General features: G+C 50.9%; 11 protein-coding genes across 11 annotated transcripts; 5 read left to right on the forward strand and 6 right to left on the reverse strand.

The window, feature by feature from the left end:
- Window positions 1-44: 44 nt before the first annotated feature.
- On the forward strand, window positions 45-2,073 carry N7511_003841 (tetratricopeptide repeat protein; the record flags this gene model as incomplete). The annotated part of the gene is made up of 2 exons (XM_057126266.1): window positions 45-212; window positions 280-2,073. 2 exons carry the CDS (start codon window positions 45-47, stop codon window positions 2,071-2,073), a joined length of 1,962 nt encoding a protein of 653 aa, XP_056985156.1.
- Window positions 2,074-2,316: 243 nt separating this feature from the next.
- Window positions 2,317-4,359, reverse strand: N7511_003842 (uncharacterized protein; the record flags this gene model as incomplete). The annotated part of the gene is made up of 6 exons (XM_057126267.1): window positions 2,317-2,808; window positions 2,859-3,366; window positions 3,420-3,643; window positions 3,711-3,823; window positions 3,889-4,093; window positions 4,237-4,359. The coding sequence occupies 6 exons, from the start codon at window positions 4,357-4,359 to the stop codon at window positions 2,317-2,319; spliced, it is 1,665 nt and encodes a 554-aa protein (XP_056985157.1).
- A 305-nt stretch (window positions 4,360-4,664) lies between these two features.
- Window positions 4,665-5,651, reverse strand: N7511_003843 (uncharacterized protein; the record flags this gene model as incomplete). Its single annotated transcript, XM_057126268.1, has 1 exon — window positions 4,665-5,651. One exon carries the CDS (start codon window positions 5,649-5,651, stop codon window positions 4,665-4,667), a length of 987 nt encoding a protein of 328 aa, XP_056985158.1.
- Window positions 5,652-6,522: 871 nt separating this feature from the next.
- Window positions 6,523-7,524, forward strand: N7511_003844 (oxidase ustYa family protein; the record flags this gene model as incomplete). Its single annotated transcript, XM_057126269.1, has 3 exons — window positions 6,523-6,940; window positions 6,995-7,082; window positions 7,149-7,524. The coding sequence occupies 3 exons, from the start codon at window positions 6,523-6,525 to the stop codon at window positions 7,522-7,524; spliced, it is 882 nt and encodes a 293-aa protein (XP_056985159.1).
- Window positions 7,525-8,237: 713 nt separating this feature from the next.
- N7511_003845 (class I SAM-dependent methyltransferase) lies at window positions 8,238-9,820 on the reverse strand (the record flags this gene model as incomplete). Its single annotated transcript, XM_057126270.1, has 3 exons — window positions 8,238-8,447; window positions 8,500-9,470; window positions 9,523-9,820. The coding sequence occupies 3 exons, from the start codon at window positions 9,818-9,820 to the stop codon at window positions 8,238-8,240; spliced, it is 1,479 nt and encodes a 492-aa protein (XP_056985160.1).
- A 292-nt stretch (window positions 9,821-10,112) lies between these two features.
- Window positions 10,113-11,650, forward strand: N7511_003846 (putative cysteine synthase; the record flags this gene model as incomplete). The annotated part of the gene is made up of 5 exons (XM_057126271.1): window positions 10,113-10,367; window positions 10,417-10,476; window positions 10,538-10,656; window positions 10,716-11,419; window positions 11,472-11,650. The coding sequence occupies 5 exons, from the start codon at window positions 10,113-10,115 to the stop codon at window positions 11,648-11,650; spliced, it is 1,317 nt and encodes a 438-aa protein (XP_056985161.1).
- Window positions 11,651-11,753: 103 nt separating this feature from the next.
- N7511_003847 (Myb-like DNA-binding domain protein) lies at window positions 11,754-13,679 on the reverse strand (the record flags this gene model as incomplete). The annotated part of the gene is made up of 1 exon (XM_057126272.1): window positions 11,754-13,679. One exon carries the CDS (start codon window positions 13,677-13,679, stop codon window positions 11,754-11,756), a length of 1,926 nt encoding a protein of 641 aa, XP_056985162.1.
- Window positions 13,680-13,889: 210 nt separating this feature from the next.
- On the forward strand, window positions 13,890-15,465 carry N7511_003848 (beclin 1; the record flags this gene model as incomplete). The annotated part of the gene is made up of 2 exons (XM_057126273.1): window positions 13,890-13,974; window positions 14,033-15,465. The coding sequence occupies 2 exons, from the start codon at window positions 13,890-13,892 to the stop codon at window positions 15,463-15,465; spliced, it is 1,518 nt and encodes a 505-aa protein (XP_056985163.1).
- Window positions 15,466-17,283: 1,818 nt separating this feature from the next.
- On the forward strand, window positions 17,284-18,836 carry N7511_003849 (Clr5 domain-containing protein; the record flags this gene model as incomplete). Its single annotated transcript, XM_057126274.1, has 3 exons — window positions 17,284-17,438; window positions 17,538-17,779; window positions 17,899-18,836. The coding sequence occupies 3 exons, from the start codon at window positions 17,284-17,286 to the stop codon at window positions 18,834-18,836; spliced, it is 1,335 nt and encodes a 444-aa protein (XP_056985164.1).
- A 3,278-nt stretch (window positions 18,837-22,114) lies between these two features.
- Window positions 22,115-23,666, reverse strand: pex13 (peroxin PEX13; the record flags this gene model as incomplete). The annotated part of the gene is made up of 3 exons (XM_057126275.1): window positions 22,115-22,899; window positions 22,956-23,483; window positions 23,621-23,666. The coding sequence occupies 3 exons, from the start codon at window positions 23,664-23,666 to the stop codon at window positions 22,115-22,117; spliced, it is 1,359 nt and encodes a 452-aa protein (XP_056985165.1).
- A 731-nt stretch (window positions 23,667-24,397) lies between these two features.
- N7511_003851 (ER oxidoreductin) lies at window positions 24,398-26,403 on the reverse strand (the record flags this gene model as incomplete). The annotated part of the gene is made up of 3 exons (XM_057126276.1): window positions 24,398-24,596; window positions 24,652-26,240; window positions 26,302-26,403. 3 exons carry the CDS (start codon window positions 26,401-26,403, stop codon window positions 24,398-24,400), a joined length of 1,890 nt encoding a protein of 629 aa, XP_056985166.1.
- Window positions 26,404-26,753: the final 350 nt, after the last annotated feature.

Genomic DNA, 26,753 nt, shown 5'->3' on the forward strand with positions numbered 1-26,753 from the left:
AGCTACCGGACTTCAATCTCACCCTACTTTGCCACATAGACGCCATGTCGTTCCTCGGTGGTGCGGAATGCTCCACGGCGGGAAACCCCCTCTCTCAATTTACAAAGCACGTTCAAGATGATAAGTCACTACAGCGTGATCGACTGGTCGGCCGCGGGCCGGGCATGCAAGAAGGCATGCGGTCACGAAACATGATGGGCGGACAAGACCAAGTAGGTGCATCCATAGCCAGCAAGTCATTCCCCAGCGGAAACTGATCTCGTCGGGAAACACCAATAGATGATGGACGACTTCATGCAGCAACCAGGACAACAATTAAACGGCCCCCCACCGCAGCCATTCGCAATGGAGCACATGCGCCGTGAGCTGGACAACTTCCAGACAGCGCCAGCCCGCACAGGATCGCCGGGGTGGGCAGCGGAGTTCGACCCCGGCGAGCAGGCTCGCATGGAAGCCGCCTTCCCAGGACAGATGAACAATGGGTCTGGGTTCTCGCCGGCTGAGTTCTCCCGCTTCCAGCAGCAGAACCGGATGGGCATGCCTCAGACGTCTAGCCCGGCTACCTCCACCACACCTATGATGTCTGGCTACCAGCGGCCGATGGGCATGGGTAGTGGATACATGGGGATGGGTGGACAGATGGGAATGATGCGGCCTATGATGGGCGGACAGATGGGTATGCAGCAAGGTCCTATGGAGGGTCAGACGCAGGAGAAGGGCAAGGGCCGGATGGTTGAGCTTGATGATGAGAACTGGGAAGCGCAGTTTGCCGAGATGGAGACTGCTGGCAATGAGACTCGGACGGATGACGAGGCTAATGCGGCTATGGAGGCGGAGCTGAACGATTTGGACAGGTCAGTGCCCACCCATGATGACGCCTTTGAGTCCGTTTGGGAACGAGTTCAAGCTGAGACGGCGACGAGTAGGAAACTTGCTGAGGAAAATGACTTCGAGGTTACTGATAATGTGCATGTTGGCGATCTGGGCGACTGGGAAGGCTTTGACAGCCTGAACTCTCGCTTCAGAGATCCTCAGCTCGGTGACTACATGTTTGAGGAAGATAACGTCTATCAGGCGGTGGGTAACCCCTTCGAGGAGGGTATGAAGATTATGCGCGAGGGCGGTAACCTCTCCCTTGCAGCGCTGGCATTCGAGGCTGCAGTCCAGAAAGACCCGCAGCACGTGCAAGCTTGGACGATGCTGGGGTCTGCGCAGGCGCAGAACGAGAAGGAGTTGCCGGCTATTCGTGCTTTGGAGCAGGCCTTGAAGGTCGACCCCGGAAACTTGGATGCCTTGATGGGTCTGGCTGTCTCATACACAAACGAGGGCTACGACTCAACTGCTTATCGCACACTCGAGCGCTGGCTCTCAAACAAATACCCGACGATCATCGATCCAAAGGAAGTTACCGGCGATGCCGACCTTGGTTTTACAGACCGTCAGCTCCTGCATGACCGAGTAACCGAGCTCTTTATCCAAGCAGCTCAACTCTCTCCCTCAGGTGCCCAGATGGACCCAGACGTCCAAGTCGGTTTAGGTGTGCTATTCTACTGTGCCGAGGAATACGAAAAGGCCGTGGACTGTTTCTCTGCAGCCTTAGCATCCACTGAATCCGGCAGCACAAACCAACAAGAACAGCTGCACCTCCTCTGGAACCGTCTCGGTGCTACTCTGGCTAACTCGGGCCGCTCCGAAGAAGCCATTGAAGCCTACGAACAGGCTCTTAACATTAACCCCAACTTTGTTCGCGCCCGCTACAACCTCGGCGTATCCTGCATCAATATCGGCTGCTACCCCGAAGCCGCACAACACCTCCTTGGCGCATTGTCTATGCACCGTGTCGTCGAGCAGGAGGGCCGTGAACGTGCACGTGAGATCATCAACGATGGCGTTCACCCTGATGGCCTAGACGATGAGCGTCTCGAGCGCATGCTGCATATCAGCCAGAATCAGAGCACTAACCTTTATGACACGCTGCGCCGTGTCTTCAGCCAGATGGGCCGGAGAGACTTGGCCGACCAGGTCGTCGGCGGCATGGACGTGAACATTTTCCGCAAGGAATTTGAGTTCTAGATTTGATGTTCTTTTTTCTTGTCAGCCGCGGGTTGGGGAAAGGGTGTGAATTTATGGGATGTCTACCGGTTTCACGGTCATGGCCTGGCTGCATTGTATTTATCTACTTTATATTTGATGGCTGTTTAGAAGGTATTTACATCTACGGCCGAGGGGGACTCATCCCTCATACATATTGAGAACGATTTCACGAGCATGAATGCATTGCTATGAATATTGTGCGTCGTCTTCCAAACCCAAACGTTATGAATGGAAAGGAGTAGGATTCATCAACTCATCCACAACCTTTCCAACAGCAACAGCCTTTTCCTCTCCAAAACGGCCACCGACAATCTGTACACAGATAGGCATTCCATGCACGAGATTGATATCATCTGTAACAGAATCAACATCAGCATGTGCATACTTCATTTCTCGATGTAAAACGGGACAAAACTCACACTGCAAGTAATTGAAAGCATCAGACTCATTCCGAATAGAATGACCCTCCCACTCGACATCCAGCCCATTCCCAACAGAGTCAAGAATCCGATCAGCCCTGGTGACAGGGACAGTGACACCGGCATAATCCAACAAATTCCACATGGCCGTATACCCCAGCCATTGTTTACTGCGGACCCAAGTCTTGGGCTTGTAGCCCACCCACGGCAGGACGGGCATGATAAGGGCGTCAATGCCCGAACCAACCCACTGTTTCAGAAATGTGGTTTGGAGGGCGTATTTAGTCTCCTCGAGCTGTTGACATGTTTAGTAAGGTCTTGTATGAGCTGGAAGCTTATTCTTACCTTTTCTCGCTCTTGAATAGTCAGTAGATCTTTATCTGTTCCCACGACCATCCCTTCAATCAATGGCTCGTCGACTATCTGACAGAGACTGTGACAGTGTTGGCCGCCGTCTGCGAGAATACCTCTCGTCCAGAGGTTCGTGGCGGGGGCGTGGAGGGCTGTGTCCCATTCGATTACTTGCATTATGTTAGCTTTCGGGCATAGCAAATATGTCAAGCTGATATATGTACCTTCATGGCCAGCCGCCCTCAAAGCATCGACAGTCTCACGCATCGCCCTCGCAACAGGCGGCTGCGGTTTGACAACCCCATCATCAAAGACAACACCAAGCTTCAGCTTCCGATTCGTCGGCGGGGCTGCTAATTCCTTTCTCCAGGGGATGGGAATAGCACCGGGGTCAATATTCCACGGATCGGACTTGAGGAGACTTTCAATGAAATATTCCGTCGTAGCGAGGGATGTAGCCATTGGTCCGGCGACTGGAGGGATCAGGTAGTGTTGGTGTAAACTATCAGAACAAAGTATTAGATGTGTCTGTTCAATGGTGAGTTGGCGACTTACAAGGAACAATCCCATGGTACTCGACCTGTCGTCGGGCAAATGGAGTATAGACCCTGCAAGCCCGATGGAACACGGATTGAGCCACCGATATCAGTGCCGACTCCTAGGATACTGCCTCTGCTGCCAATGAGGGCGCCTTCGCCACCGGAACTGCCGCCGGAGATGAGGGCGTGGTTGAATGCGTTGACGGATTGGCCGAAGACGTGGTTGTATGAGTCGGACATCTGAGAAGGGGTTAGCCAGGGGATACTGGATGAATGGATTCTGAAGGAATTATGAAATAGATCTCACCATAAGGGATTGCGGCACATTAGTCTTGACATATAACACCGCGCCCATAGATTCAAGTAACTGCACAACGGAACTGTTCGACTGGGCAGGCTTGTTTGTAAGACCAACCCAACCTGTGCCAGGTGAGTATATAACATCAAATGAAGAGGGAAGCGAGAAAACGGAAGAAAGAACACACCAACAGTAGTATCAACCCCCTCAACATCGAACCGATCCTTAACGGAAACAGGAATACCATGCAAAGGCCCAATAACCTCACCAGTCCGCGCGAGTATCTCATCAAGATTCTTGGCCCTCTGAATCGCCCTCTCAAAGAATATCTCCGTCAGACATTTATTCACCTGCTGGGAGATCGCAGCCCGTTTGCAGAATGCTGTGGTGAGCTGTTCGCTTGTTATAGTTCTGCTTGTGATCAGCGAGACTAGACCGCGGATATCTGTTGTCTCGGTCCATTCTAGTTCCTCGTTGGATAATATCCCACTAGACCGGATGATTTCTATGCTTGATGATGGGGGGTAGCTAGAACCTCGGCTGGGAGTCGCCAGGGCTCCGGGATGAGGTCTAGTTGGATAGTGCGCTTTTGGGTGACGATGTTATTCCATGATGGAGCCTGTGTAGGTTCTCCCTTTGGATCAGCGTCGATGGTCATCGTTATAGATGGTTTATTGTTGCGAGTGTTGAAGAGTTGGAGTTGCCAAACTGCCGTGGTTTCCCCTCACTTCCAAGGTTGAGAGGGGGTTGAGATAAGCAATTAGGGCTAAGATGACTATAACAGCTACAGCCCAAGAGTGGCATTTGAGAATAGCTCAACAGTGACGATTTATGGTTCAAATTTGTTGTCTTAATCAATCTTTATTTCACATAGTCAGGATCTCCGTTCTGCGGATTGCGGATCTCCTCCAATCCGTCTTCATCCAGCTCTTCGACTTCCCCATGGTGGACTTCCAAGTCACATTAGTAACCGACCTCACCACGCTTAACAATGTCAGCAACGCCCTTACTAACACCGCCGAGGACAGCGTGTACAGCACCTCCCTTGGGGGCATCATCTTTTGAAGGGACAGCGTCATTCTTTTGTTCGGCATCACCACGCTTGACAATATCAGCAACGCCCTTAGTAACGCCGCCGAGGACAGCGTGTATAGCACCTCCCTTAGGGGCATCATCTTTTGAAGGGACAGCGTCATTCTTTTGTTCGGCATCGCCATGCTTGTGCTCCTCGTTGCCGAAGTCGTATGCAGCAGCACCACGCTTGGTGATATCAGCAGCGTCCTCGCTAGTAAGAGCACGCTTGTATTCTTCAAGACCACGCTTGTATTCTTTGAGACCACGCTTGGTGATAACAGGAGTGTCCTCGCTAGTAAGAGCACGCTTGTATTCTTCAAGACCACGCTTGTATTCTTCGAGACCACGCTTGGTGATAACAGGAGCGTCCTCGCTAGTAAGAGCACGCTTGTGCTCCTCGTTGTCGAAGTCGTACGTGCTAACACCACGCTTGTAGTCTTCAATACCACGTTTGTAGTCGTCAAGACCACGCTTATACTTCGCATCCCCGCGCTTGGTGATAGCAGCAGCATCCTCGCCAGCAAGAGCACGCTTGTGCTCCGCGTCGCGGAAGTCGTATGCACCAGCACCACGCTTGTAATCGCTCACACCACGCTTGTTGATTGCTTCGTCTTCCAGAGCAGTCAAAGCCCGCTTGGTAATTGTAGTGATCTCATCGTCGGTCAAGGCACGTTCGGCGACTGTGCGAATCTCACCATCGGTCAGAGCACGTCGGGCAACTGTAGCGACTTCATCGTCTGACAGGGCACGTTTGGAAGTAGCGCCAGTCTCCTCCGTAGCCAGGGCGCGCTTGGATACTTCTTCACCGCGCTGGGTAAGGGGGGCGGCCAGAGCCAAGCTGGCGCTCATAGCGAGGGTGACCAAAGAAAGCTTCATGGTCGCTAATATGGACTAAGGTCGGATAAGAGGAGGAAACTGAGGCAGTCAGAGGGGTTTGTACTTACTTGATAAAGAGTTTGTTTTGGAGTCTAGAGGTTTGTTGTGTAAGCTAACGATGGATAAAATTGAAACTCTTTATAGTTAAGCTCTGATCATAAATCGATCGCGATTATCAAAAGTCCTCAAGTGGCGTCATGTAATTGATCTCCTTACATGTACAGATTTCTCTGAGGCAGCAATTATTGCAGATCATCACGACACAAGTGCATATCAGCAAATCCGCGAGGCCACTATGGAGCAGTCATTTTTCTTCACGAAATCTAGACTGACGCCTACAGTACAGAATGCAGGATGATGTTTACTGTTCAATGTGTTTTACTTCAGCTCCACTATCGTGGATCAGGATGAGCTCACCAGCACGCCGCCAATCTTGGAAAGATTCCCCCTAGATTGACGTCAAAACCAATAGCCTCGGGATCTACCCAGAGCCGATGTCGATCATAGCCCAGCGAGTCCGTGAGGCATTCCTCAAGTTTGGGATTCAAAGGGTCCACGGGTGGGGATATGCATCGTATAGTTCAGTTCATCTGCACTGTAGATCGCGCCTCTCTATGGCGATCATTGCATTGATGCAATACGCCCACCGAGATAGACCGAATGCTGTCATGCAGCGTCGAAATTCTTGCTGTGAGATGACCTTTTCGTGTCTTGCAGGCCAAAATGCGGTGAAGCAAATACTTCTCGTACTCCTCATCATCCCCCTTATTTTGATATTTCTGATCAATTGTAACGACAGACAACTTTCGACAGAAAATCTCGCTCTGTTTTTCTTTTCTTCTTCCAATTGGATGGGAATTCATACTACGATATGGCAATTACCGACCCCTTCAAAGAACAGATCTACCAGCCAGTCTATAGCGACGATTCGGATCCTGAATCTCCCAGTAGCTCGGGGTTTGTTGGGTCTCAATCGCACCCAAAGTCCTATATTCGCCTTGTTTCGCCGTGGATAGCTTCTACCATAACATTTGCCGTGATTTCGGGATATCTCCTATTCCAACAACACGTCAATGGTAGGCTCGCTTGTGTGGCTTCATCGCCAGCCTTCCAAACCGATGTCAAAGACTCTCATCCCTATATTTCATACGAAGAGCGTGTATACACTGGAAGATTCTGGTACAATGAGACGATAGGTCAAATTTACCGTGACATTGACCCTTCCGAGCCTCAATATTTCGGACTTCCCAGTCCTGAAATGGATGCTGCTTGGGACGATCTACTTCGAGGTACGGGTAATATATTTCATGTTTTAGTGCAATACTAATACCGAGGCACTACAGGCGAGTTTGTCGATATGACCGAGGCAGAAGCAGAACCATACGACCAAGACCTCAACACCGATCCCAAATATCACAACTACCACTTCGAGTAAGTTCTACCAACATAGCCATCCACCGTCTACCTTGCAACAAGCCCAGTCTAATACCCCGCTAGACCAGACATGTTCCACTCCCTACACTGTCTAAATGCAGTCCGGATGAAGCTTGACTCGGACTATTACTCTCAGCACATGGGCCACCACCAAAAGTTGGACGAGTTTATTAGCCAGTCTCCCCATTTCCCCGATGACTGGAGTCGCATTCATATGGATCATTGCCTCGATCAACTCCGGCAGTCTATTCAATGCCAAGGGGATCTATCACCGGTTCCTCTTTACTTCTTTGGTGGGGAACGTGTCGGCCTGGGTGTTGGGCAGGCTCATACTTGCCGCAAATGGGAGCCTATGAGGGAATGGATGGATGTTCGCAAGGAGCGTGATGAGAAGAGTGGAAATACGCAGGAGCATTCTCATGAGGATGTGCATTTATAATGTCTTATGTCTTATGTCTTAAAATACAAACACTCTGATATATAACGAATTATGAACACCCATTTTGTTTGATGTTGCAGCCAAATTTCCATTCAACGTACTGGTAGAGCATAAGCTAGACAAAGTACATGGAAATTGCCATACTTTGACAGATAGCCAAGTGTCTTGTTTTTTTGTTAGGCCGACGTCCAGTCAAATAGCCAAGACCGTAGATAGCATCTGGAGTCGAGAAAAAGGCAGCAAGTGATAATGTAGAAACTCTGCTGTCTACTTTTTGTTCGCCAGATGTATTTGTTTCTATTCAACGGAAGCAAGCTACTGCAACGTCTATCAACGCTATTGCGCTTGTGCCCTTTCGAAATGAAGCCAAGAAGAAATCAAAACCCCGATACAAACCCTTTCGAAGTAAGGCAAAAAGAACATCTTCATATAGAAAAAAAGTACTCTTACTGTATAGGTTTCCGGTAAAAAAGATTCAACGCTTTACCAGTGACAGTAACACTAACTTATACATCCCTCACGGTTGTGACTACGATAACTCAGTCCTATAACGCAGATATGAATTGCGCATGGTTGGTAGGTAAACCTACTACGTTTGCAATAACGAGAAACTCGCTTCCATTAGAAAAAGCTCTTTCACACTTCTCTTCTTGATCTTACTCGATTGAATGAATTCATCGATATCAATATGAATGGCATGGATTACATCCTATCTACACAGTCATCAACATGCTAGCATTCTTATACCAGCTCAGCAAGGGGTTCTCCCCATTGCGTGTCTCAGTATCCTCAATATAAGCCCAGCGATGAACAAACTCTTCATGGCTGGTGACCTGAGTCAACTTGCCCGTCACAGCACGGTACATATCCTCAATAACATTGAAGTCAGTGGGGAAGAAGATATCAAAGTAGCCTTGGTGGACCTGGAATGACGATTAGCTGAATCCAGAATACTTTTAATTTAAGTAAACTTACAAAAGGAGTTGTCACTGGAACAGTCTGCCGCTGGTATCGGGTCTGCACGACAGGTGCGTTGATACCCGGTACGGCATCCGGCAAAGAACTGAAATCACTGGAGACCAGACGGTGGGCAGGGAAGTACTGGTTCAAAACATCGAAGAACTGCATCAGGCGGGTGGGGATATACTCCGGCTGAGTGTATTCCTTGCTGAATGGCGCAGCGGAGCGGAGGCCACGGAGGAGAGATGGACCCAAGGGACTCGGGAAAGGCCTACGGGCTGCAGCTTGACGCACGCGCAGGAAGCGAGCAGCGACTGGGTCCAGCTGGTTGTTGTAGTACTCGTGGAACTCGCCATCAGCGTCGATTAGCACACCGCCCTGCTGGGGCATTTCGGTGCGTTGGTTGTAACGGATGGTGTCATGACTGAAGTTATCGAAGACTTCGAGAGCTAAGAAGAAGCATGGCGAGTGCACATATGTGTCCCAGTCGAAGATTGAGCGGTTCACAATTTCAACACGGTCACGGTGGCCCTTGGCTGTGAGTTTGTCGGTCAAGGTCTTGAACTGGAGATCTGCTAGTGCGGGCGAGATCTCGATAATCTTGAACTTGGTTCGCTGATATACCTCGTAATCGGTGTCACGAATGAAATCGAGGATGTTCAACATCATCGTTCCGTTTCCAGCACCCATTTCGTAGATGATCAGGTCGTGGTATGGATACAGGGTCAACTTGTAGTTTGACACCAGGTATCGCGCAATGGTCTCTCCATAGTATGGGCGAAACAGCTCAGTCGGCGTGTGCCATAACTGCCGCGCAATATCTGGGTTTGTCTCGTCTAGCAAGTCTTCGAACTCCGTATACCGCTGCCCTAGCAGTTTGTGAAAAGCAGGCCCGTCCTCGATAGTATTGAAATTGAACGGTTCACCGGGACTGAAAATGGTCGCATGTTTGGAGAAATATCCATAATGAGGATTGTATAGGCTGTCTAAAAGCACAATGTCAGTTGTCGTCGCGCATATTTCGCCCGCCGAACTTACCATCGATGAACTCGCGCGTCAGCATCTTGACCTGCCGCGGCCGTTCGCGGCGACTCCGTAGCTCCTTGGCTGTGACCTGCGGATATGTACGGTACTCTTCATCGATGTTCTTGGGGTAATCTCCTCGTTTCGTCCATAGCGAAGCATCATCTTGCGTTTTGCGCTTGGTGGGTGTGCGCCGGGAGAGAAACGTTCGGGTCTGGGGCCGGGTGAGAGAATATGGTTGTCGCCTTAATGACTGACATGCTGGATGGCGGAAAAGCTGTCGGAACAGCTGGGTGAGGACTGGCGAGTCCATTGTGATTGAAGAGCAGAAGTTCTGGGGACGGAGAACGTTCGGAGAAGTAGCTGTGGGGGCCTGAGGCAGAATAGCACGTGAGGCGAGATTGAGCTTCACGTCAAGAGATTGGTTCTTGATGGATTTATCGTGAAATCATTGATATATTGACTGAGTCAATTTCCCAGCATACTTGAGATCATTGACACCCACATAATGTGTGTTTGAGCTTCATATTGAAGAATCCCAGGTGGTCCGAGCTTGATATCTCTTATGCGCACGTCTGTAGAGTACAGACAGAGACTTGAACACAATGCCCGATCATTCCACGGCATATATTGGCACAGCTTTTGTGGCTGGTGTCTGCTTGGCTCTCACATATAATGAATTGTCCAGATCAAAGCACGATGAGAATGAGACAGAGCAACCACGACCAAATGACCTAGTGGCCCGACCTGGACCTCCGACTATCGTCGAAGGCATTGAAGGATGTATTGGAAACACCCCTCTTTTCCGTATCAAGTCATTATCAGATGAGACAGGATGTGAAATCTTGGGCAAGGCGGAGGTATGTATCTTCGATGTAGCTTCACGAACGTAATTGACACCATATCCAGTTTTTGAACGGCGCCGGACAAAGCTCCAAAGACCGAGTTGCATTAAGCATGATTGAAATTGTATGTGAATTGAGCAAGCCATGCACCTCACTACTAGATCAGACTTACTAAATCCAACCAGGCCGAAGAACAAGGAATCCTGACGCCCCATGCAGGCGACACCATCTACGAAGGAACATCAGGATCAACCGGAATCTCACTAGCAACTCTAGCCCGTGCAAAAGGCTATCTAGCACACATGTAAAACACCACATATCAAGAATCCAATCCAACAGACACGAAAGCTAATCCCAACTCAGCTGCATGCCCTCGGACCAGGCAATTGAAAAGTCAAACCTGCTCCTAAAACTAGGCGCAATCGTCGACAGGGTCCCCCCAGCCCCGATTGTCGAGAAAGACAACTTCGTCAATCGCGCCCGAGCACTAGCAAAGACGCACACGGCGTCATCTGGCCTCTCTTCATCCCCATCTCCATGCACAACACCGGCAGCAGCAGCAGAGGAGAAAGCCTTACTCCTGGAACCAGACTCGAGTATGATGCGCGGACGAGGATTTTTTGCCGACCAGTTCGAAAACGAAGCTAATTGGCGTGCTCACTACGAAGGCACAGGACCAGAACTATACGCTCAATGCGGAGGCCGGATTGACGCGTTCGTCGCCGGCGCCGGGACTGGCGGAACGATTTCAGGCGTGGCGAGGTTCCTGAAGCCTCTCTTGCCTAAGCTTACTGTTGTGCTTGCTGATCCGCAGGGAAGTGGGCTTTTTAATCGGGTTGTTTATGGTGTCATGTTTGACCTGAAGGAGCGGGAGGGAACGAGGCGGAGACGGCAGGTTGATACTATTGTTGAGGGGATTGGGATTAATCGTGTTACTGCGAACTTTGAGGCTGGGAAGGAGCTTGTTGATGATGCGGTTAGGGTTACTGATGCGCAGGCGTTGGCTATGGCGCGTTGGCTTGTTGAGAAGGATGGCATTTTCATTGGGAGTAGTAGTGCGGTAAATTGTGAGTTTATTCCTGTTTTGGATTTTGGCTTGATACTGATACAGGGATCTAGGTATTGCTGCTGTCAAGACTGCTAGGAAATTGGGACCGGGCCATAGGATTGTTACGGTGCTTTCCGATTCTGGCTCGCGGCATTTGTCTCGGTTCTGGGCTAAGGCTGGTGATGTTGGCGGGGCTGTTGATACGAAGCTCGAGGACGTTATGAATGCAAGAGATGAGGATTTCGAATAGCTGATTTAACTGGCATGGCTGGCATAATTTGGAATTGGGGGTATGATATTGGTCAATAGCGGTCAATTGATAACTGATGCTCCCTTAGCATGGATCAATTGTCCTAAATCGCTGTGTTCATAGAGATATCCAGTAAGATCTGGGGTGTAGGCTTCTTGCTAATATGGTCATCTACCTCGATAAAACCTCCAGAATTACTCTGAGCAATAGGAAATGCAGAAGCATTGGTACCTTGTCTTGAAGCCTGCGAGGCCTTCGGGATAGATAGTTCAGGTTCTTCGTCGGGATTTTGCTGTTCCATGAGCTCATCTTCCATGGGTGCCTCTTGGGCGGCATGTGAATGGAAGAATGGATCTGCATGACTTTCCTCTTTCATCACAGCGTGCGCATCATCTCCGACTGGCTGATATGCCTGGACTTGGTCCTCTTCTTTGATAGTCTGGTCTTGCGCTTCCACGCATGGTACCTTTGCCCCAGTGGGGCTTTCAGCTGCGCCATCTCCAATCTGTTCACTTGAAGTAAGCACTTCGGGTCTCTCTTCCGCTTCTTCCTCGTGCTCCTGTCCGTCCACGTCTCCCGGCAGGGGTCCATCGACAGAAAGACGAAGCAGGTGGAACTCAATCTCATTGAGTGAACGATTGCGAAATTCGTCTCTTATTTCAGCCCAAGAGAGACCCGATTGGTTGCTGAGACGACCTAAAGCTGCAAGTTCGCCCTGCGACCAGGGGCCCGAAAGGTGAGGCGGATTTGCCAGACGACAAGTCCAATGGTAGTAATACCAATTTAGGATAGTCCGGTTGGGGCAATCAGGGAGACATTGAACTACGTCATTCACTTTCTTGCCGTCCTTGTGCATCATTGACACGATCAATTTTGCTTCGTCGGGCGCAATATGTCGCCTTTTGCTTGGCGTATCTTGAGCGGAGTGGACTGATACAGCTTGCGCGGGGTTGAGGATTGTATCTTTGTCTGGTAAGATATCATTCAATGTCCCCTCCTTTTGGGTAGTTTCCTGTGGCGATTGGCCATCGTGGTGTTGCTCCGCGCCGTCGGTTTCGTATGTACGATCTGGTTTTGAAGTAGTACACACGGGCCGAGGAGATAAATTGTCGCCTTGTTTGTCCGACACTTGCACACGTTTCCCGCGGATGTTCCTCATTTTTAATGGTGAAGGTGATGCCCAATCCTTCTCCTGCAAAGGGTCGTCGGACTCATCACCATCTGGTATCCTTGCAAAAGACCAGTCAGATGTTAGTGGGCTTGAGTGGCATTTTCGCTTCCCACGTGGCTGCCGCTGACTTGGCGTGGCCTTGGGTTTCCCCTCGGTTCGTGGCCTGCCGCGTTTAGCAATGGCCCAGATCGAGCCACTCCCAGGCGGCGATGGAGACCGAGCAGATCCGATCTGTGGGGTCAAGGCAATATTGACTTTTCGGCCGCCAGGGCCGGTAGTGGGTGTTGCGTAGGTCTGTGGCAAGTCAGGGACCTGCCAGATAGAATCTTGGGGCTTGGGTGTAGTGTTCAAGGTGGCTTTTTCGCTCTTGGCCATTGGACTGAGTCCTGGAGCCTTGGACGCTTTGTAAGTAAACACAAAGTCCGAGTCCGCAGTAGTCTCATTCACGGTAAATTTCGTAGCTGTTTCATGTTGATCATCCAGTAAATCACCGCTGTGAGACACTGCGTATTGGTCTTCATGTTCCTCTGCGCCTTGGGCGTCTGAAGCGTCGTCCGACTCGTCGCCACCCTGAGCCCATGGGGAATGAGCGCCCGTGTCAGTTTCGCCCTGCATTCTAGACAGATGACCATTGTCTACCACAAGCTTCCCACTCTGCAAGTCGATCTCATCGCCGACATCGGTAAAGTCCTGGCTGTATTTGGCGAAGATACCCTCGAATAGAGATTTGAGGCGCGAGTCATTTCGGGCACGCGCAGCAGGGAGATCAAATTCCTCGGGAACTTCTTCTGAATTGTCAGGGGTGTATGACAGGCGCGGTCTTTTCGTTGGTCGGTCGATGTCTGGCGCAGAGTACATTACGCCTGAACCGAGTGCGTGGAATCAATGAGCGGAGTCACTGAACGCAATCAATATAGGGAAATAGCTGATCGCAATCACCAGGCCAGACGAGCTTAAGCCTGGGGAGATGAAGATGGCAAAGTGTTGGACAGGTCGCGCGACAAACAAAAATGCGGATCAAAAACAAATGACGTTCCGCTCCCCAACTTCACCTCCCCACACCCCGACATGTTCTGCCAGAAGTGTCGAACACCACTCAAACTGGATGGCTCTTTAGAGTCACTTAACCCAGCTGCCTTTGATCTGCTTGTCAGTAAGTAGATGCTATTGCTTTACTTGGTCCCCCCCGGCTGACCCGTCAGACTCTACAGGCAAAACGCTATCAGATGGAGCTGCATCCTCCAAGTCTTCCTATCCACCCGACCGACGCGGACACTATGATCAAACAGCCAAACATGCTACGCCGCCAATTTACCGGCGGTCGATCCCCGCCCCTCGCGGACCTCCCGCTCGAGGTGATAGCGGCAACATGTCATTCGTCATGCTGACAGAGTCTCAAGTCGTGCCGCCCGTCGAGAATACCCGCAAGGGAACCCGCCCGCCTGCCCAACCTGCCAGCCAAGAGAATGAATCATTCGTGGATCAAGTGGAGAAGGCAACCCGGCTGTTTGAGATTGTCTCGGCTCGTTCTGATATCGACCATCCTATCTGCGTGGAATGTACGGACCTGCTTGTGGAGGGACTGCAGAAACGGTTGACCGGGGCTACGAAGGAGAGGGATGCCTACATTTCATTCTTGAGAAACTTGAATACGTCAGTCCCAAGCGCAGAAGAGGTTCAAGCGGCCGACAAATCCTTGAATGAAAGTGTGGATTTGGAGCGGGCTGCATTCGCCGAACTAGTCGCTCTAGAAAAGGAAAAGGCCGCTCTAGACGGAGAGATTGCTAATCTGGAAATTGAGTCGCGACAACTGGATATGGACGAGGAGAACTTTTGGCGAGACCGCAATGCCTTTGCTTTGACGCTGACCGAGTTTCAAAACGAACGGGATGCACTGAACATGCGCTATGATCACGACTCGCAGCAGCTTGAAAGACTTCAAAGGACTAATGTCTACAATGACGCTTTCTGCATTGGTCACGATGGATATTTTGGGACGATCAATGGACTACGCCTCGGCCGGCTAGCCAACCCGTCTGTTGACTGGCCTGAGATCAATGCTGCATGGGGACAGACAGCGTTGCTTCTGGCCACGATGGCTGAAAAACTCGGATTTCAATTCCAGGGGTATCGTCTCAGACCCTTGGGATCCAACTCACGGATCGATAAAATCGAATACCCGGTCCAACCATCGGGCCAGCCTGTTGAGGGAGCTACAGCCAAGGTTACTCAACTGGACCTTTTCTCGTCAGGAGACTTGCCGCTGAACCTCCCCTGGCTGCACCGTCGCTTTGATGCGGGCATGGTGGCGTTCCTGGAATGTCTTCGCCAGCTGGGGAGGTTCGTCGAGAAGAACCCTGCGCCCGTGGTATCGCCACGTCGGGGCCAGACCGGCGCCACTGCACCGGGGTTGAAGTTACCCTATGAGATCAAACGAGATCGGATTGGGGATGCCAGTATCAAGTTGGGTTTCAACCAGAATGATGAGACGTGGACTCGTGCCTGCAAGTACACGCTGACCTGCTGCAAGTTCCTCCTTGCGCACGCTAGCAATCTAGCCAGCACGGGCTCCAACTCGGCAGCTGTCGCGGCTGCAGCCGTGGCAGCCGCCGATCAAGCCCGACAGGGGACTCCGCCAAGATGAAACAAGGGCAGAGAAAATAAAAAAGGACCCAAAATGAAAAAAAGGTGAGGCTGCAGAGGATCATGATGCCAGTCATCCCAAATTGCGCAGATCCTGAAAATCTACTGCACTGCGCCTCTCTTCCTTTTCGTACTTTGGGGGATCAACTGCAGCTGGAATGGGCATGACGTGCCTATCATACCGTACCTGTACAGCTGGATGTTTCACCCCAGTGCATCCCCGGGGCCTCATTGGGCTGCGACCGAATGACTGGATCAACCAGCGCGCGGCCTTTGACCAATCCCGTCCCCGACCTTTGTCGGCTACGTGCAGATGCTGCGCGTGGACTCGGAACAGACCCTCACCTCACATCGATTTGGGCACAGATCCTCGCGCGAGCCCGTCTACTACACCGTCGTTACGCCGCCAAGATTGATCCAGTATCCTAGTACCTGCATACGATCCGAGCCGGTGAACGATCCACGGTGGACCTATGAGCATGGACACGGCGGATATCTCCGTTACCGCGCGAAAGGCGGGAAGGGGGGGGCCACTGTCCAGGGAAATCCAGTGCCAAAGTACCCATTTGTTTCCCCCTCCCCGCACTCTGGTCCGATCGTCCCCTGTATACGGCATCGTCACATACCTGGCTGATTCTGACCTTAAGGTTCGGGGTTCTCTCCCTTCGGGCCTCTCGGGGACCAGACACCAGCTCCCCGAGTAGATCACTGCATGATCAACTGTTTCTGTATTCCTACTAGTTTGTTCTAGCCATTGTAAAGTGGACTACATTTGCAGATGTGTGCCCCGGGGTATATCATTGTTTCAGGCAGGGGCGCACACGGGGTATAAATCATCGACTATTGTCCTTTTTATTATTTTATTATTTTCACCTTTATTTTATCTTTCTCAGCCACGGGGACATTTTAGTTTGGCGTCTTTGCACCAAAGTACGCAGAGAGTCGGGGATGTGAGCCCTGGACCTTTCGGCCGGAGGGGAAACAACGGTCCGAGCCCACACGCGGGCCCCTTGATCGCCACATCCTCATTACGCATATCGTATCGTCCATACGGCTAACGGTCGCAACGGTTGACTCCTTGCTTCAGATCTGGCACGTTGTGACTGAAGTGTCATATTGAATCTTACTGTTTGACACGGTACCGTTCAGTGTCCAGTTTCGATGGTCAGACCTGTCTTCTCCCCTTGGAATCTGCTGGAACCTGTGTCCTCGTCGCCTGTTCGCCCAAGGCTCTATCGCCTGTTCTCCTAATGCGGCAAGAGACTCTTCTCTCGCCCGTCTACAGTATGAGAAGCCTGTGAGAAGCCTGAGAAACCGAGATTAGGCTCCCAGGACAAAGAGCTGTCAAGGAAGTTTCGGGCCGCTCCCGGTTGGATCTGCGATTGTAATTTAAGACTGTAAGAGGCAGCCGGAAATGCACCCAATTTGCGGCCAGTGCTCTGCATGTAATAGTTCGCTTAGGCAAAAGTACCAACTCCACTCGGTCAAATCACTAGAAAGTCCAAAACAGAAAAAAAGAAAAGGAAACATCAAGTGACAAAAAAAGAAAATATCAATATTTTCACCCGATGACTGGGCTCCTACCTAATAGGATCTCCGGAGATATTCTCCTGGGCGAATACCCTCACTGACAAGTTGCCTCCACGATGGATCCTCATCCAACACGCTGATTTGGCCGGGGAAGCAGGGGGTCGTGCGTCCGCGCGCACGTCGCCGTAAAGAGAAGAGGGAATCCTCTCCCCCCCCGTCATATTTCTTTTTATAACATTCCTCTCTTTAAACGGCCTTGATGAAACTCTCTTCTCTAGATATTCCCACGATGGACAAGCCCTTTTCACCCCCGATCTTTCGTCCTCGCCGATCGGACGATTGGCATGAATATCGCGAAACTATTGAACAGCTCTACCGCAATGATCAGCTGAAACTACGTGATGTGAAACGCATCATGGAGCGGGATTACAAGTTCTATGCCTCGTAATGACTCTTTTCTTTTCTTTTCCTCTTCTCGTTGGCTCGGCTTTTGGCCCTGGTTGTCCTCGTTCTATAGAAAATATCGCCTAACATATGCATCAGAGAAAAACAATACAAAGATCGTCTGGCGGCATGGCATGTCCGAAAGAATATCAAGGCCAAAGAGGTTCACATCATGCTTCGCAAGCAACAGAAACGTGCCGCCCAGGGGAAGCAGACGGCGTTCCGAGTGAATGGTCAGAACGTCGACCCCAAACGGATCGCTCGTTTTGTACGTCGCTATGGGACATCGTGGGATACGAATCGAAAGGAAGCCGAAACAGAGCCTCAAAGCCCTGAACCTCGTAAGTCGACACGATCATACTATCTATGCACGATGCACAAACGTGAATAGGATAGTATCAGATAGATCAACCCAGTCTCCCCCAATCCCAATCTATACTAAACTAAACTGCCCCCTCAGAAACCCCCTCGGACATGACCTGCTACACGCCCGAACCAGCAGAAGAATCAAGCGCCACGACACCCATCTCACCACTCCCAGAAATGCACTCCCCAAGAGATATGCCCCCGTTCCCACTCGGCTCATACGGTAATTCCAGCTCGGACTCCAGGGTGAGCGTCACACCGAATGATATTGATGCTCGGTATCTATCTCTAGACCCCAATCACCTCGAATCCCTCCCGGACCTGATCATAGACGACGATCCAGCCATGCCACTGACTATGCCCCGGCACGGCCACAGCCATGCCCCGTCTCACACGCCGTCTCACGGCCATGGAGCCAGCCACGGCCACGGCCACAGCCAAAGCCACCCCCAGAGCCACTCCCAGAGCCACACGCCAGCCCATGGCTTCTACCACCACAATGTGGCAGGCATCGCCAGTAACCCCCTCGGCGTGGGCAACCACATCTCGCATGGCAGCCATGGCTCCCACATTAGCCATGGCAGCCATGGATCGCATGGCTCGCATGCGTCCCATGCATCGCATGCTTCAGGCCATGGCCATCTTCCTCTCTCATTGCCGCATCCGCATTCGTCGAATAATCATTCCCATTCACTTTTGCATCAGCCTTCGCATCATCAGCATCAGCAGCATCCGCATCAGCAGCAGCAGCATCAGCATCATCCTGTACCGGCGCCTTTGAATCTTTCTCTGCCGGCTGTTTCGTCCCCTCCGCCTGTGAATGGCTCCGCCTCGGCTTCGGCTTCGGCGCCGAGAGATTTGGAGGATGCTCCCAGTGAAGTGGATGTTCATCCACCCGATTGGAATACTATTGAGTCATTCCAGAATAGGCTGGAGGGTCTGGATTACACGCTTACACAGACTATGTCGAAGTGGGCGAGGGAGGGGGATCCTAATCAGGAGATGCCTCATCATGAGGGCTTGGGGATGTGATTTGGGGGGTTTCTTTTCTCTTCTTTTCTTTTCTTTTCTTTTGTTGCTTTCTTCTCTTTTCTTCTTTTCCATCTCTTGTTCTTCAGCTCATCCCTTCTTTTTTTTCCCTTTTAATGATTCGTCTTCCCATTTCAGCGTGTGAGCCTGTCTTGTCCCCTTTCATGATTTTCCTTCCCATTTCCACTCCTGTTTGATGTTCTTCTTTTCTTGATGTACATGGATCTGCTTTTACTTTCATCGTTGGAGGAGTTTGCATTTCTTATTCTTTCTTTCCTTCTCCGACATAGGCAGGCGAGGAAAAGTCATAGCATGGGCGTTCTCATTCTACTTAGATTGGTGATGGTGGTGGTGACAGTGTCAATGACCTTGGTGTGATGGTGATGGTGACAGTGATGGCGATCTATGCATACACATTATGGCTTCTTTATTTCTGTGTATCTTGACGTGCAAGTACGGGTAGCGAGACGAGCCAGAGGTCCGGAAGAACGGAAGAAAGGAGCAAAAACGGCCACGACCGATCATACATGACCTCTACATCACACGATCTATACACTACATACATCCCGCTCAACCGATCTTCGTCTCACCTGAGACACTCTCTACTCTCCGTCCTTGTTTAACCTCCCCCACTTCAGCCACGAGATACTACTCTATAACCCCCCCCACTCCTACAATTCAGCTATTGTTACTGCTACTGCTCCTTCCCCCCTCCAAATCCCTCCCCGAAAAGCCTCATCCCTCAATGCTGCCCAAACAGTAACCCTCCACCACTCCATTACAACAACACCCTCCTCACCATCCCCATCCCCATCCCGCAGCAATACCCAACTACCAGCGTGATCCCAGCCACGTGCTCCAGTATTGATCCGAAATTTGAATCCGAGTCCAACTCCAAGGAGAGCCACGCTACGGTGCGTTACAATACCCTTTCGACCGAGTGCAGTCCGGTGACAGCAGATGAGAATCCTGACAGCGAGGAAAGGAGAGAGCGCTGAACCACACACTGTAGTCAGTAGGCCTCTGTTCCCTAACTTGTCCCAGCTTGGTGTTGATCGTGGTGGGAGAGGACGAAGCACTGACTGGACCCAGTATATCCTAGGATCGATGAAGTTGCGACACACTAGTATATAGTATAACGTTATAGTATAGGATGATAATGCAGTCTCAAACAGTGGTTTTCATCAAGACCATATAACTTGCCCTCTGTGTAACTCGTACTGGTGTAGTTCAACAAGGCGATGGCCAGTACGGTACAATACTACATTACTACAATGTACATCTCAAAACGGAGTAGCGAGACCACACAGTAGACTACCGTAAATCCTTCTACAGCATATTAACTTAGCACAGTAAATACAACCGACCTACAGTATTCACCTTCCCAGCAGCCTGCAACTAACCTCACCTCACCTCACCTCACCCCACACCCAGGTAATGTCAAGCCACTACACTACAGTAAGTAACCCCTATCCCGCAACCGCCCCAGCCAAGCCAAAGCCAAGCAAACCCCAGCACAAACAAAATCCAACTGCAAATGTAAATGCAAATGCAAATGCAAATCCAAATCCAAATTCCGATCAAGACCAGCACCAGCACCAGCACCACCCCACCGGATCCTCCCTACAGTACACGGAGTATTGCCATTCCAATCCGGTCCGGTGTGATATGACATGGACATCGTACTATAGACGCAGCGTGCCGAATACGGGATTTGATGCTACAGTAGTTTGTACAGCACAGTACTGTAGATAGTAGATTCGAATTCGAATCGAATGCAGCTAGAGGAATGCGACTGAATGTACTGTACAGTAAATATACTTAGTGGTGTTTTACTAGGATCCATCCATGGATACTGTACTGTACACGTCTTTTGTGTGCTGTACAAATTGAGACAGGGACAGGGAAAGGGACAGGGAAAGGGACAGGGAAAGGGACAGGGAAAGGGACAGGGACAGGGTCATGAGCAAGCCCTGGAATCCTGGATGATTTTTCAAGGACAAGGACAGGATGGGGACAGGGACTCGACTCGACTTGAATTGGAGCTGGGATGACTGGTGTACAGTACTATAGGTGGCTTACTACTCTACTGTAGATAGCGTGAACGTTAACGTTAAGTTAAGTTGACTTAACTTACATGCAACCTACAGTCCAGGTAATACAATGAGCTAACCAAGAAGCTTTGACCAGAAAGCAACTGCAAGTTATCGCTATCAGTAACTAACCTTGACATTAACCTCGGAAAGCAAGTCAAAGCAGGTGGAAGTAAGACATGTACATGTAAGTAAAAAGTACAGTACATGCCGTACGGGTCCTCGCATTGCATGCATACGATACAATACTGTACAGTGCAGCATACAGTACAGTAGACCCGGCAATTGAATGTGATATCATATTCTGTCAGGTCGAAGATACCAGATAACATCATGATACCGTGTCATGCTGGACATCCATACAGTACAGTAGATCATTCCATTCCTTTCCAATCATTTCCATACTGGGACTGTCGAGTACTGTACAGTACAGTAGACTAGGGATGGAATTGGGCTGGTGTGGTTGATTTTTAATTTTTAATTTAATATAAATTCTATTACTGATTATGGTTTGATATTCGACGTGTCACTTTGGGACTTTGGGACTTTGGATGTCTGGTTCTGGGTGGAGACGCGGAACGGTAGGGCCGTCAATTGGTCTGGCCCACTGTGGGTATTGGGGGTTTTTTTTGGATGGGCACGGTTGCGGGAGTTTGTGTTGGGGTGGGATTTACTCTATACTCTACTTTAGTGTACTCTGCAGTAATGTTTACTCTGCTATATGCTCTACTCTACTGTCTGCATTTAAAATGGTTGTTGTCATGTTCATGCATTGCATTTGCAAGTTGTTAAATACATAAATCCAAAGGAGACCAGAGACCGTCGCTAAAATGAATCCAATCCAGGAACGAAGAGAAGAAGAGAGGAAGGAAAAAAGGAAGAAAAAAATGGGAGAGGAAGAGAAGTAGGAGGAAAGCGGAGACTGCCCAGGTCTCCGATACTCAATCCCCGGTTGGATGAGTAGGAGACCTGGACAGGAGAAGAACTGCCATGTGTTCCTGCACAGCAAGTCAAAAAGGAAACCACCAGTCGCACGCTCAAAGGGATATATAAGGATGAGCAAAAGGGAAGCGTGAGACAGCAGAAGGAGAAGAGAAGCTTTTGGCCAAATCACAACCTGCTCCAGCCGTCTAGCATGGCAAAGAACAGAACAAGAAACCCAACCGGGCATCAGACACGTCTATGGTTTCAAGAGTAGAAGGTGCTCTTTTGGAAGCTCTCTGGTGAAATATCACCCATCTTGCCACTCAGCTCGGGCTTCTGCTCTGGCTTGGACAGCGAGGAAAGGCTCTGAGTGCGGGCCTCGGTGGCATCACCCTTCAGTGACGTAGTGCGAGAGCCGGGTTCACTGCCGGCGGTGATGGCTTGGGTGGGTCGACGCTGGATAGTCTCCAGGTATGGACCGGGAAGGTAGCCGACGCGCCCGTCGCGGGCACGGCAGCGCCACCACTCAGAGGCATTGCCCATAGGGTCGGACTTGCTGAGGACGGCAACGATGTCGCCCTTCTTCACAGCGAGGTCAATGCCGTTGCTCTCTTGGGTCTCGGGGGTGTAGTCATAGAGGAGACGGCAGAAGTCCAGCTTGGACGGGTCGAGAGATGCGGAGCCTGGCTCGCCATTGGGGCCGACCAGCTGTTGGCGGCGACGGGCCTCTTCTTCCTGGGACCGTGCCAATGCCTTGATGAGCTTGCCCATCAGGTAGGGCAGACCGAACACAGCAATCAAGAACATGAAGAAAGGCTTCTTGGATGGCTTGGTAGGAGCCGGCGAGCCATCTGGAAGAGTAGTAGCCGCGCGCCCACCCATGAAAGCCGCGAAAGCAGCAGGAGTCAAAGAGGTAGCATCAGCAGGTGGAGGACGACCAGTCAACTTGGCGATCAGAGTCCTGAACCACCGAATGATAGTGAAAATACCCAACGCCGAGCCGAGGGTGTTGCGCAGATTGCCAAACTGCTCTGCGACCGAGACCATCGCTACGAAAAGCGTTAGCAAGCGCCCAAACGTACATTCTACACAACGGAGGACTCACCAAAGAAAGAACTGTGAGTCGCCATAAAGGTACTCTCGAGCATTTGAGCAAAGCCACCAAACGCACCGACGATGCTCTCGATCATGTGGAAAGTCGCCTGGGTACTCTGCCCAAACGAGTTCGTCAAACTGTTAGGATCATTGGGATCTTGACCCGGCATGCCGCCGTACATGCCTCCCATACCCATGCCGCCCATCCCACCCATGCCACCATACATGCTACTCCCGTAGCCACCATAGCCACCGTACATGGAGCCCATGCCGCCCATGGAGCCGAAGCGGGAGTATGGCGACGAGTAACCGCCCATACCGCCCATACCGCCGTATCCAGTTCCATAGCCAGCTGTGCCTAGCCTTGAGGCTCCATACGGTGAGTAGTTTGAAGCGGTGTTGTTCACCACCGAGTTGAGGGTGTTGGGTCGGGATGGGAGGTCGGGGGCGGTGGACGCTGTTGCGGGGGTGGTTGAAGTCATGGCTGTTGAGGCTACTGGGCCGGCAGCAGTTGGTGCTGATGATAGTGTGTTTCCTGCTAGAAGGGGATGTTAGTATGGGTGTGACTGAGCCTGAGCCTGAGTCTGTGACTGTGACTGTGACTGTGACTCTTGGGCATCGCGCTCGGCTCTTGAGTTGGGAGGCGAACACGATCACGATCAGGATCTGACTTACCGGCGCCCGCTCTCTCCCAGGGTTTTGGTGGCGAAGCCGTCGCCATGAGATTAATTTCAGGATAGTTGCATCGAGGTCTCAGATATGGAGAGTAGAGAATCCGGGGAGTCGAAGAGGCGGAAAAGTCGCATGTGGCCGGAGTGGAGATACCGAGGTCGGGGTTTGCCGATTGTTACATAACCGATCACCAGTCTAAGAAATACCTAGGTACACTTCTTATATATGCAGAGTTCAGTAGCCAGAGGTCAGTTTATATATAACGTTAATAAGAACTATCTTGTGTCTTCTCTTTCTTCGAATTCTGACTGCAACTTATGAAATTTCAGCGACTGCATGTACCTTCCGCCTTGGGCGACCGAGGCAGATCTCGGAGTATAGCCAGAGTTGGACATCTTTCATAGGCAACTTTATATAGCGATGCTTTGATATCAATATCTACAGCAACATCAACATCTTCGGGGTATACATATTTAGAAGTTGAACGATTCCTCTCTCCTATCTCTTGACCCGCAAATCTTGACTTCCCCGCAGCATTCGCCGCGCCACTCGGTAAACACCCCGTGTCGACCGAGCCGGCTGGCTACACCCATATGGAACTAGATTCAATTTGAACAGGGAGGTATATTTCATCATATCACAGTGAGAACCAAAATAAATGCAAGTAAACAGAGTATAGATTCACAACTCCAACCCGAAACCGAAACCCAAGTCTACAAACGCCACAGCACAGAGCCGTATATGTACAGTGTATGCCAATGCAAATGAATAATGGATATATCAGAGCTCATCGCGACGAGCTTGATCATGAGCCTGATTCTGGTTCTGATTCTGATCCCGAGCCCGACCTTCCTCATAAGCGCGGGGCTTAGTGTGTGAACGAGGCTCAGGGGCCTTCAGCTTCCATAGCCGAGGAGGCACAGGCAGACCAAGCCAGTAGTTGTAAAGACGCATGGATTCAACAGTGCCAAGTTGGAACCTGCAGGAACAAAGATCAGTAAATAATATATGGTTAAAGGTGATGTTGGACTTACAATGTCCGCGGGAGATCAATCCACGTCTGGACGATATACCCAGCCGTTCCCCAGATCATGTTCCATTCAACCATGAATTCTTCCATGGCAGTCGCGTTCGGGTTACGCGGTGGGCGTTCCCAGGGGTAGCGTGTCGGTGCTTCGCGGCCATAGACGTAATCATCTTCATTTTCGTTCTCGTAGTAATAGTTTCCAGCACCGTCTTGCAGTAAGCGGCGTTGAGGCTTGACGCCATGGGGGGTCCATTGATGACCGGAAGGCATGGCGCCGTGGACAGGGAACATGTGCGTGTTGCCACTGATGAGGGCTCGCTTCATACTACGCGCAGCAGCGAGACTGTGGGAGATACGGCCGAGGGTGTTGACCAGGGCAACTAGCTCGGTGCGGTGCAGGGTCGGGTTCTCGCCGTTCTTGGTCTCGTCGTACTCGAAGAGAACCTTCAGTGCGGTGCCATATCCCTTGACCTGGAGCTTGCCCCATAGACGGCACTTGTCGCAGCCGACGCAGTCCATGAGTCTGCTAACGTTGCGGAAGCGGTTGCGGAAATCATCCTTCAGACCCAGTGCGCCGGGGTCCTGGAACATGATGTTCTCGTCGAAGATTTGAGGGATGGCTGAGAGCGAGCTTGTCAACCTGTTGACGCGCTGCTTGGTCTTGAGGTCCTGTGCGGGATCACTTGTACAGAATGTGTATCCTTCGAGGTGCTTGCGAAGCTTCGCCACGGCGCGTGATACCAATGCGTAGTTGAAGTACATGTTGGAAATGCGCTCCGGGTGGTCGTGGAGACGGTCCTTGTAGCATTGCACATTGGGGTGCCACTGGCCGGTTGTTTGATTGAGGTAGTCCCAGCATAGATGGGTCGAAATAGACGCATGCATGCCACTGATAAGTCGGTGGAAGACGCGCTTCTCCAAACACTCATTGTCAAGCGACAGATCTTCCAGACGTTGTGATTCTTTCTGGAGCACATTGCGGAAATCCGAGGCAGCTTGGAGGCCACCCATGGGCACGTTGAGTGTCTGCTCATCCAGTTCTTCAATGGGCTTGAGGAAGCAATTCTCGTTGTAGATCGCATTCCACACCTGGTGCGCGCCTTCACCCGAGTATCCCGTGAATCGCTCCGGGTTGTCCACCAAGCTCACGTAGTCGCCCTTGCCGGCGGAACCCTCGTCCTCTGGAACACAGTAGTCGCGGTTGTCACACTCGTCGTCGTATTCAACCACACAACTTTCACCGACATCCTCTCCTAACTCTCCTTGCAGAGGCCGCTCTTTCGGACGTTGTTCTTGGATTTTGCGTGGCGGGTGGTTCGCTTTCGGGCCTTCCAGCTTGCTCAGTTCCTCCGCGCGCCACGTTAGAGGAATGTCCTCTTCCGAGTCGATGGTGTTGACCGAGCAGGCAATATTGCCACACATGCTGTTTGCATCATTCCAGAAAGGACATTCTTTATTGAAGAGGTTGAGGCGATAATATGAGAAGAAATCGGTGTCTTGCGTGATGGAGTTGAGGTTCGTGTAAATCATGTCGTTAATGCTGTCAATAGAGCCGTAGGATAAACAAGCGTCCGATACCATGGCCGAAGGCTCGAGCTGCAGAGAAAAAGGTGTTAATTATCTGGTCCGACATTCCGGCGCGCAGCTCTGGACTTACAGCACACTTTGTTGGATCCAATGGAGTGCCATTGTCACTGGCATTGCTCAAGCCCGCAAGCGCGAGCACGGCTGCATAGACCAGCCTCACTGCAGATCGCATCTTGCCCTCCAATATATGACAGAGTGAGCCAGGTCACTGTATAGGCCAGGTGGCGGCAAAGCCAGCGTATCGACAGGCTATTATTGATCGTGGGAGTGGCGCGATGAAAAAACAATCAGAGGAATTCGCGATTACCACAAGATAAAAAGACAAAAAGACAAAAAAGACAACAAAGAATGTCGGCGTCTTTAAAGAAGGACAAGGACAAGCTGGCCTCGAATGTTGAAGATGGCCTGACTGTGGAAGATGCTGATTGGTCGGTATTTATGGGGCGGATTTGAGGCTCGTTAACTCCGAACTTGTTGGTTTTTAATATGAGATCTTGTGGACAGTGATTGTGATCTAGAGCA

The sequence above is a fragment of the Penicillium nucicola genome, assembly GCF_028828085.1.
Source record: "Penicillium nucicola strain IBT 29836 chromosome Unknown utg000003l, whole genome shotgun sequence".
Taxonomy (NCBI): Eukaryota; Fungi; Ascomycota; class Eurotiomycetes; order Eurotiales; family Aspergillaceae; genus Penicillium; species Penicillium nucicola.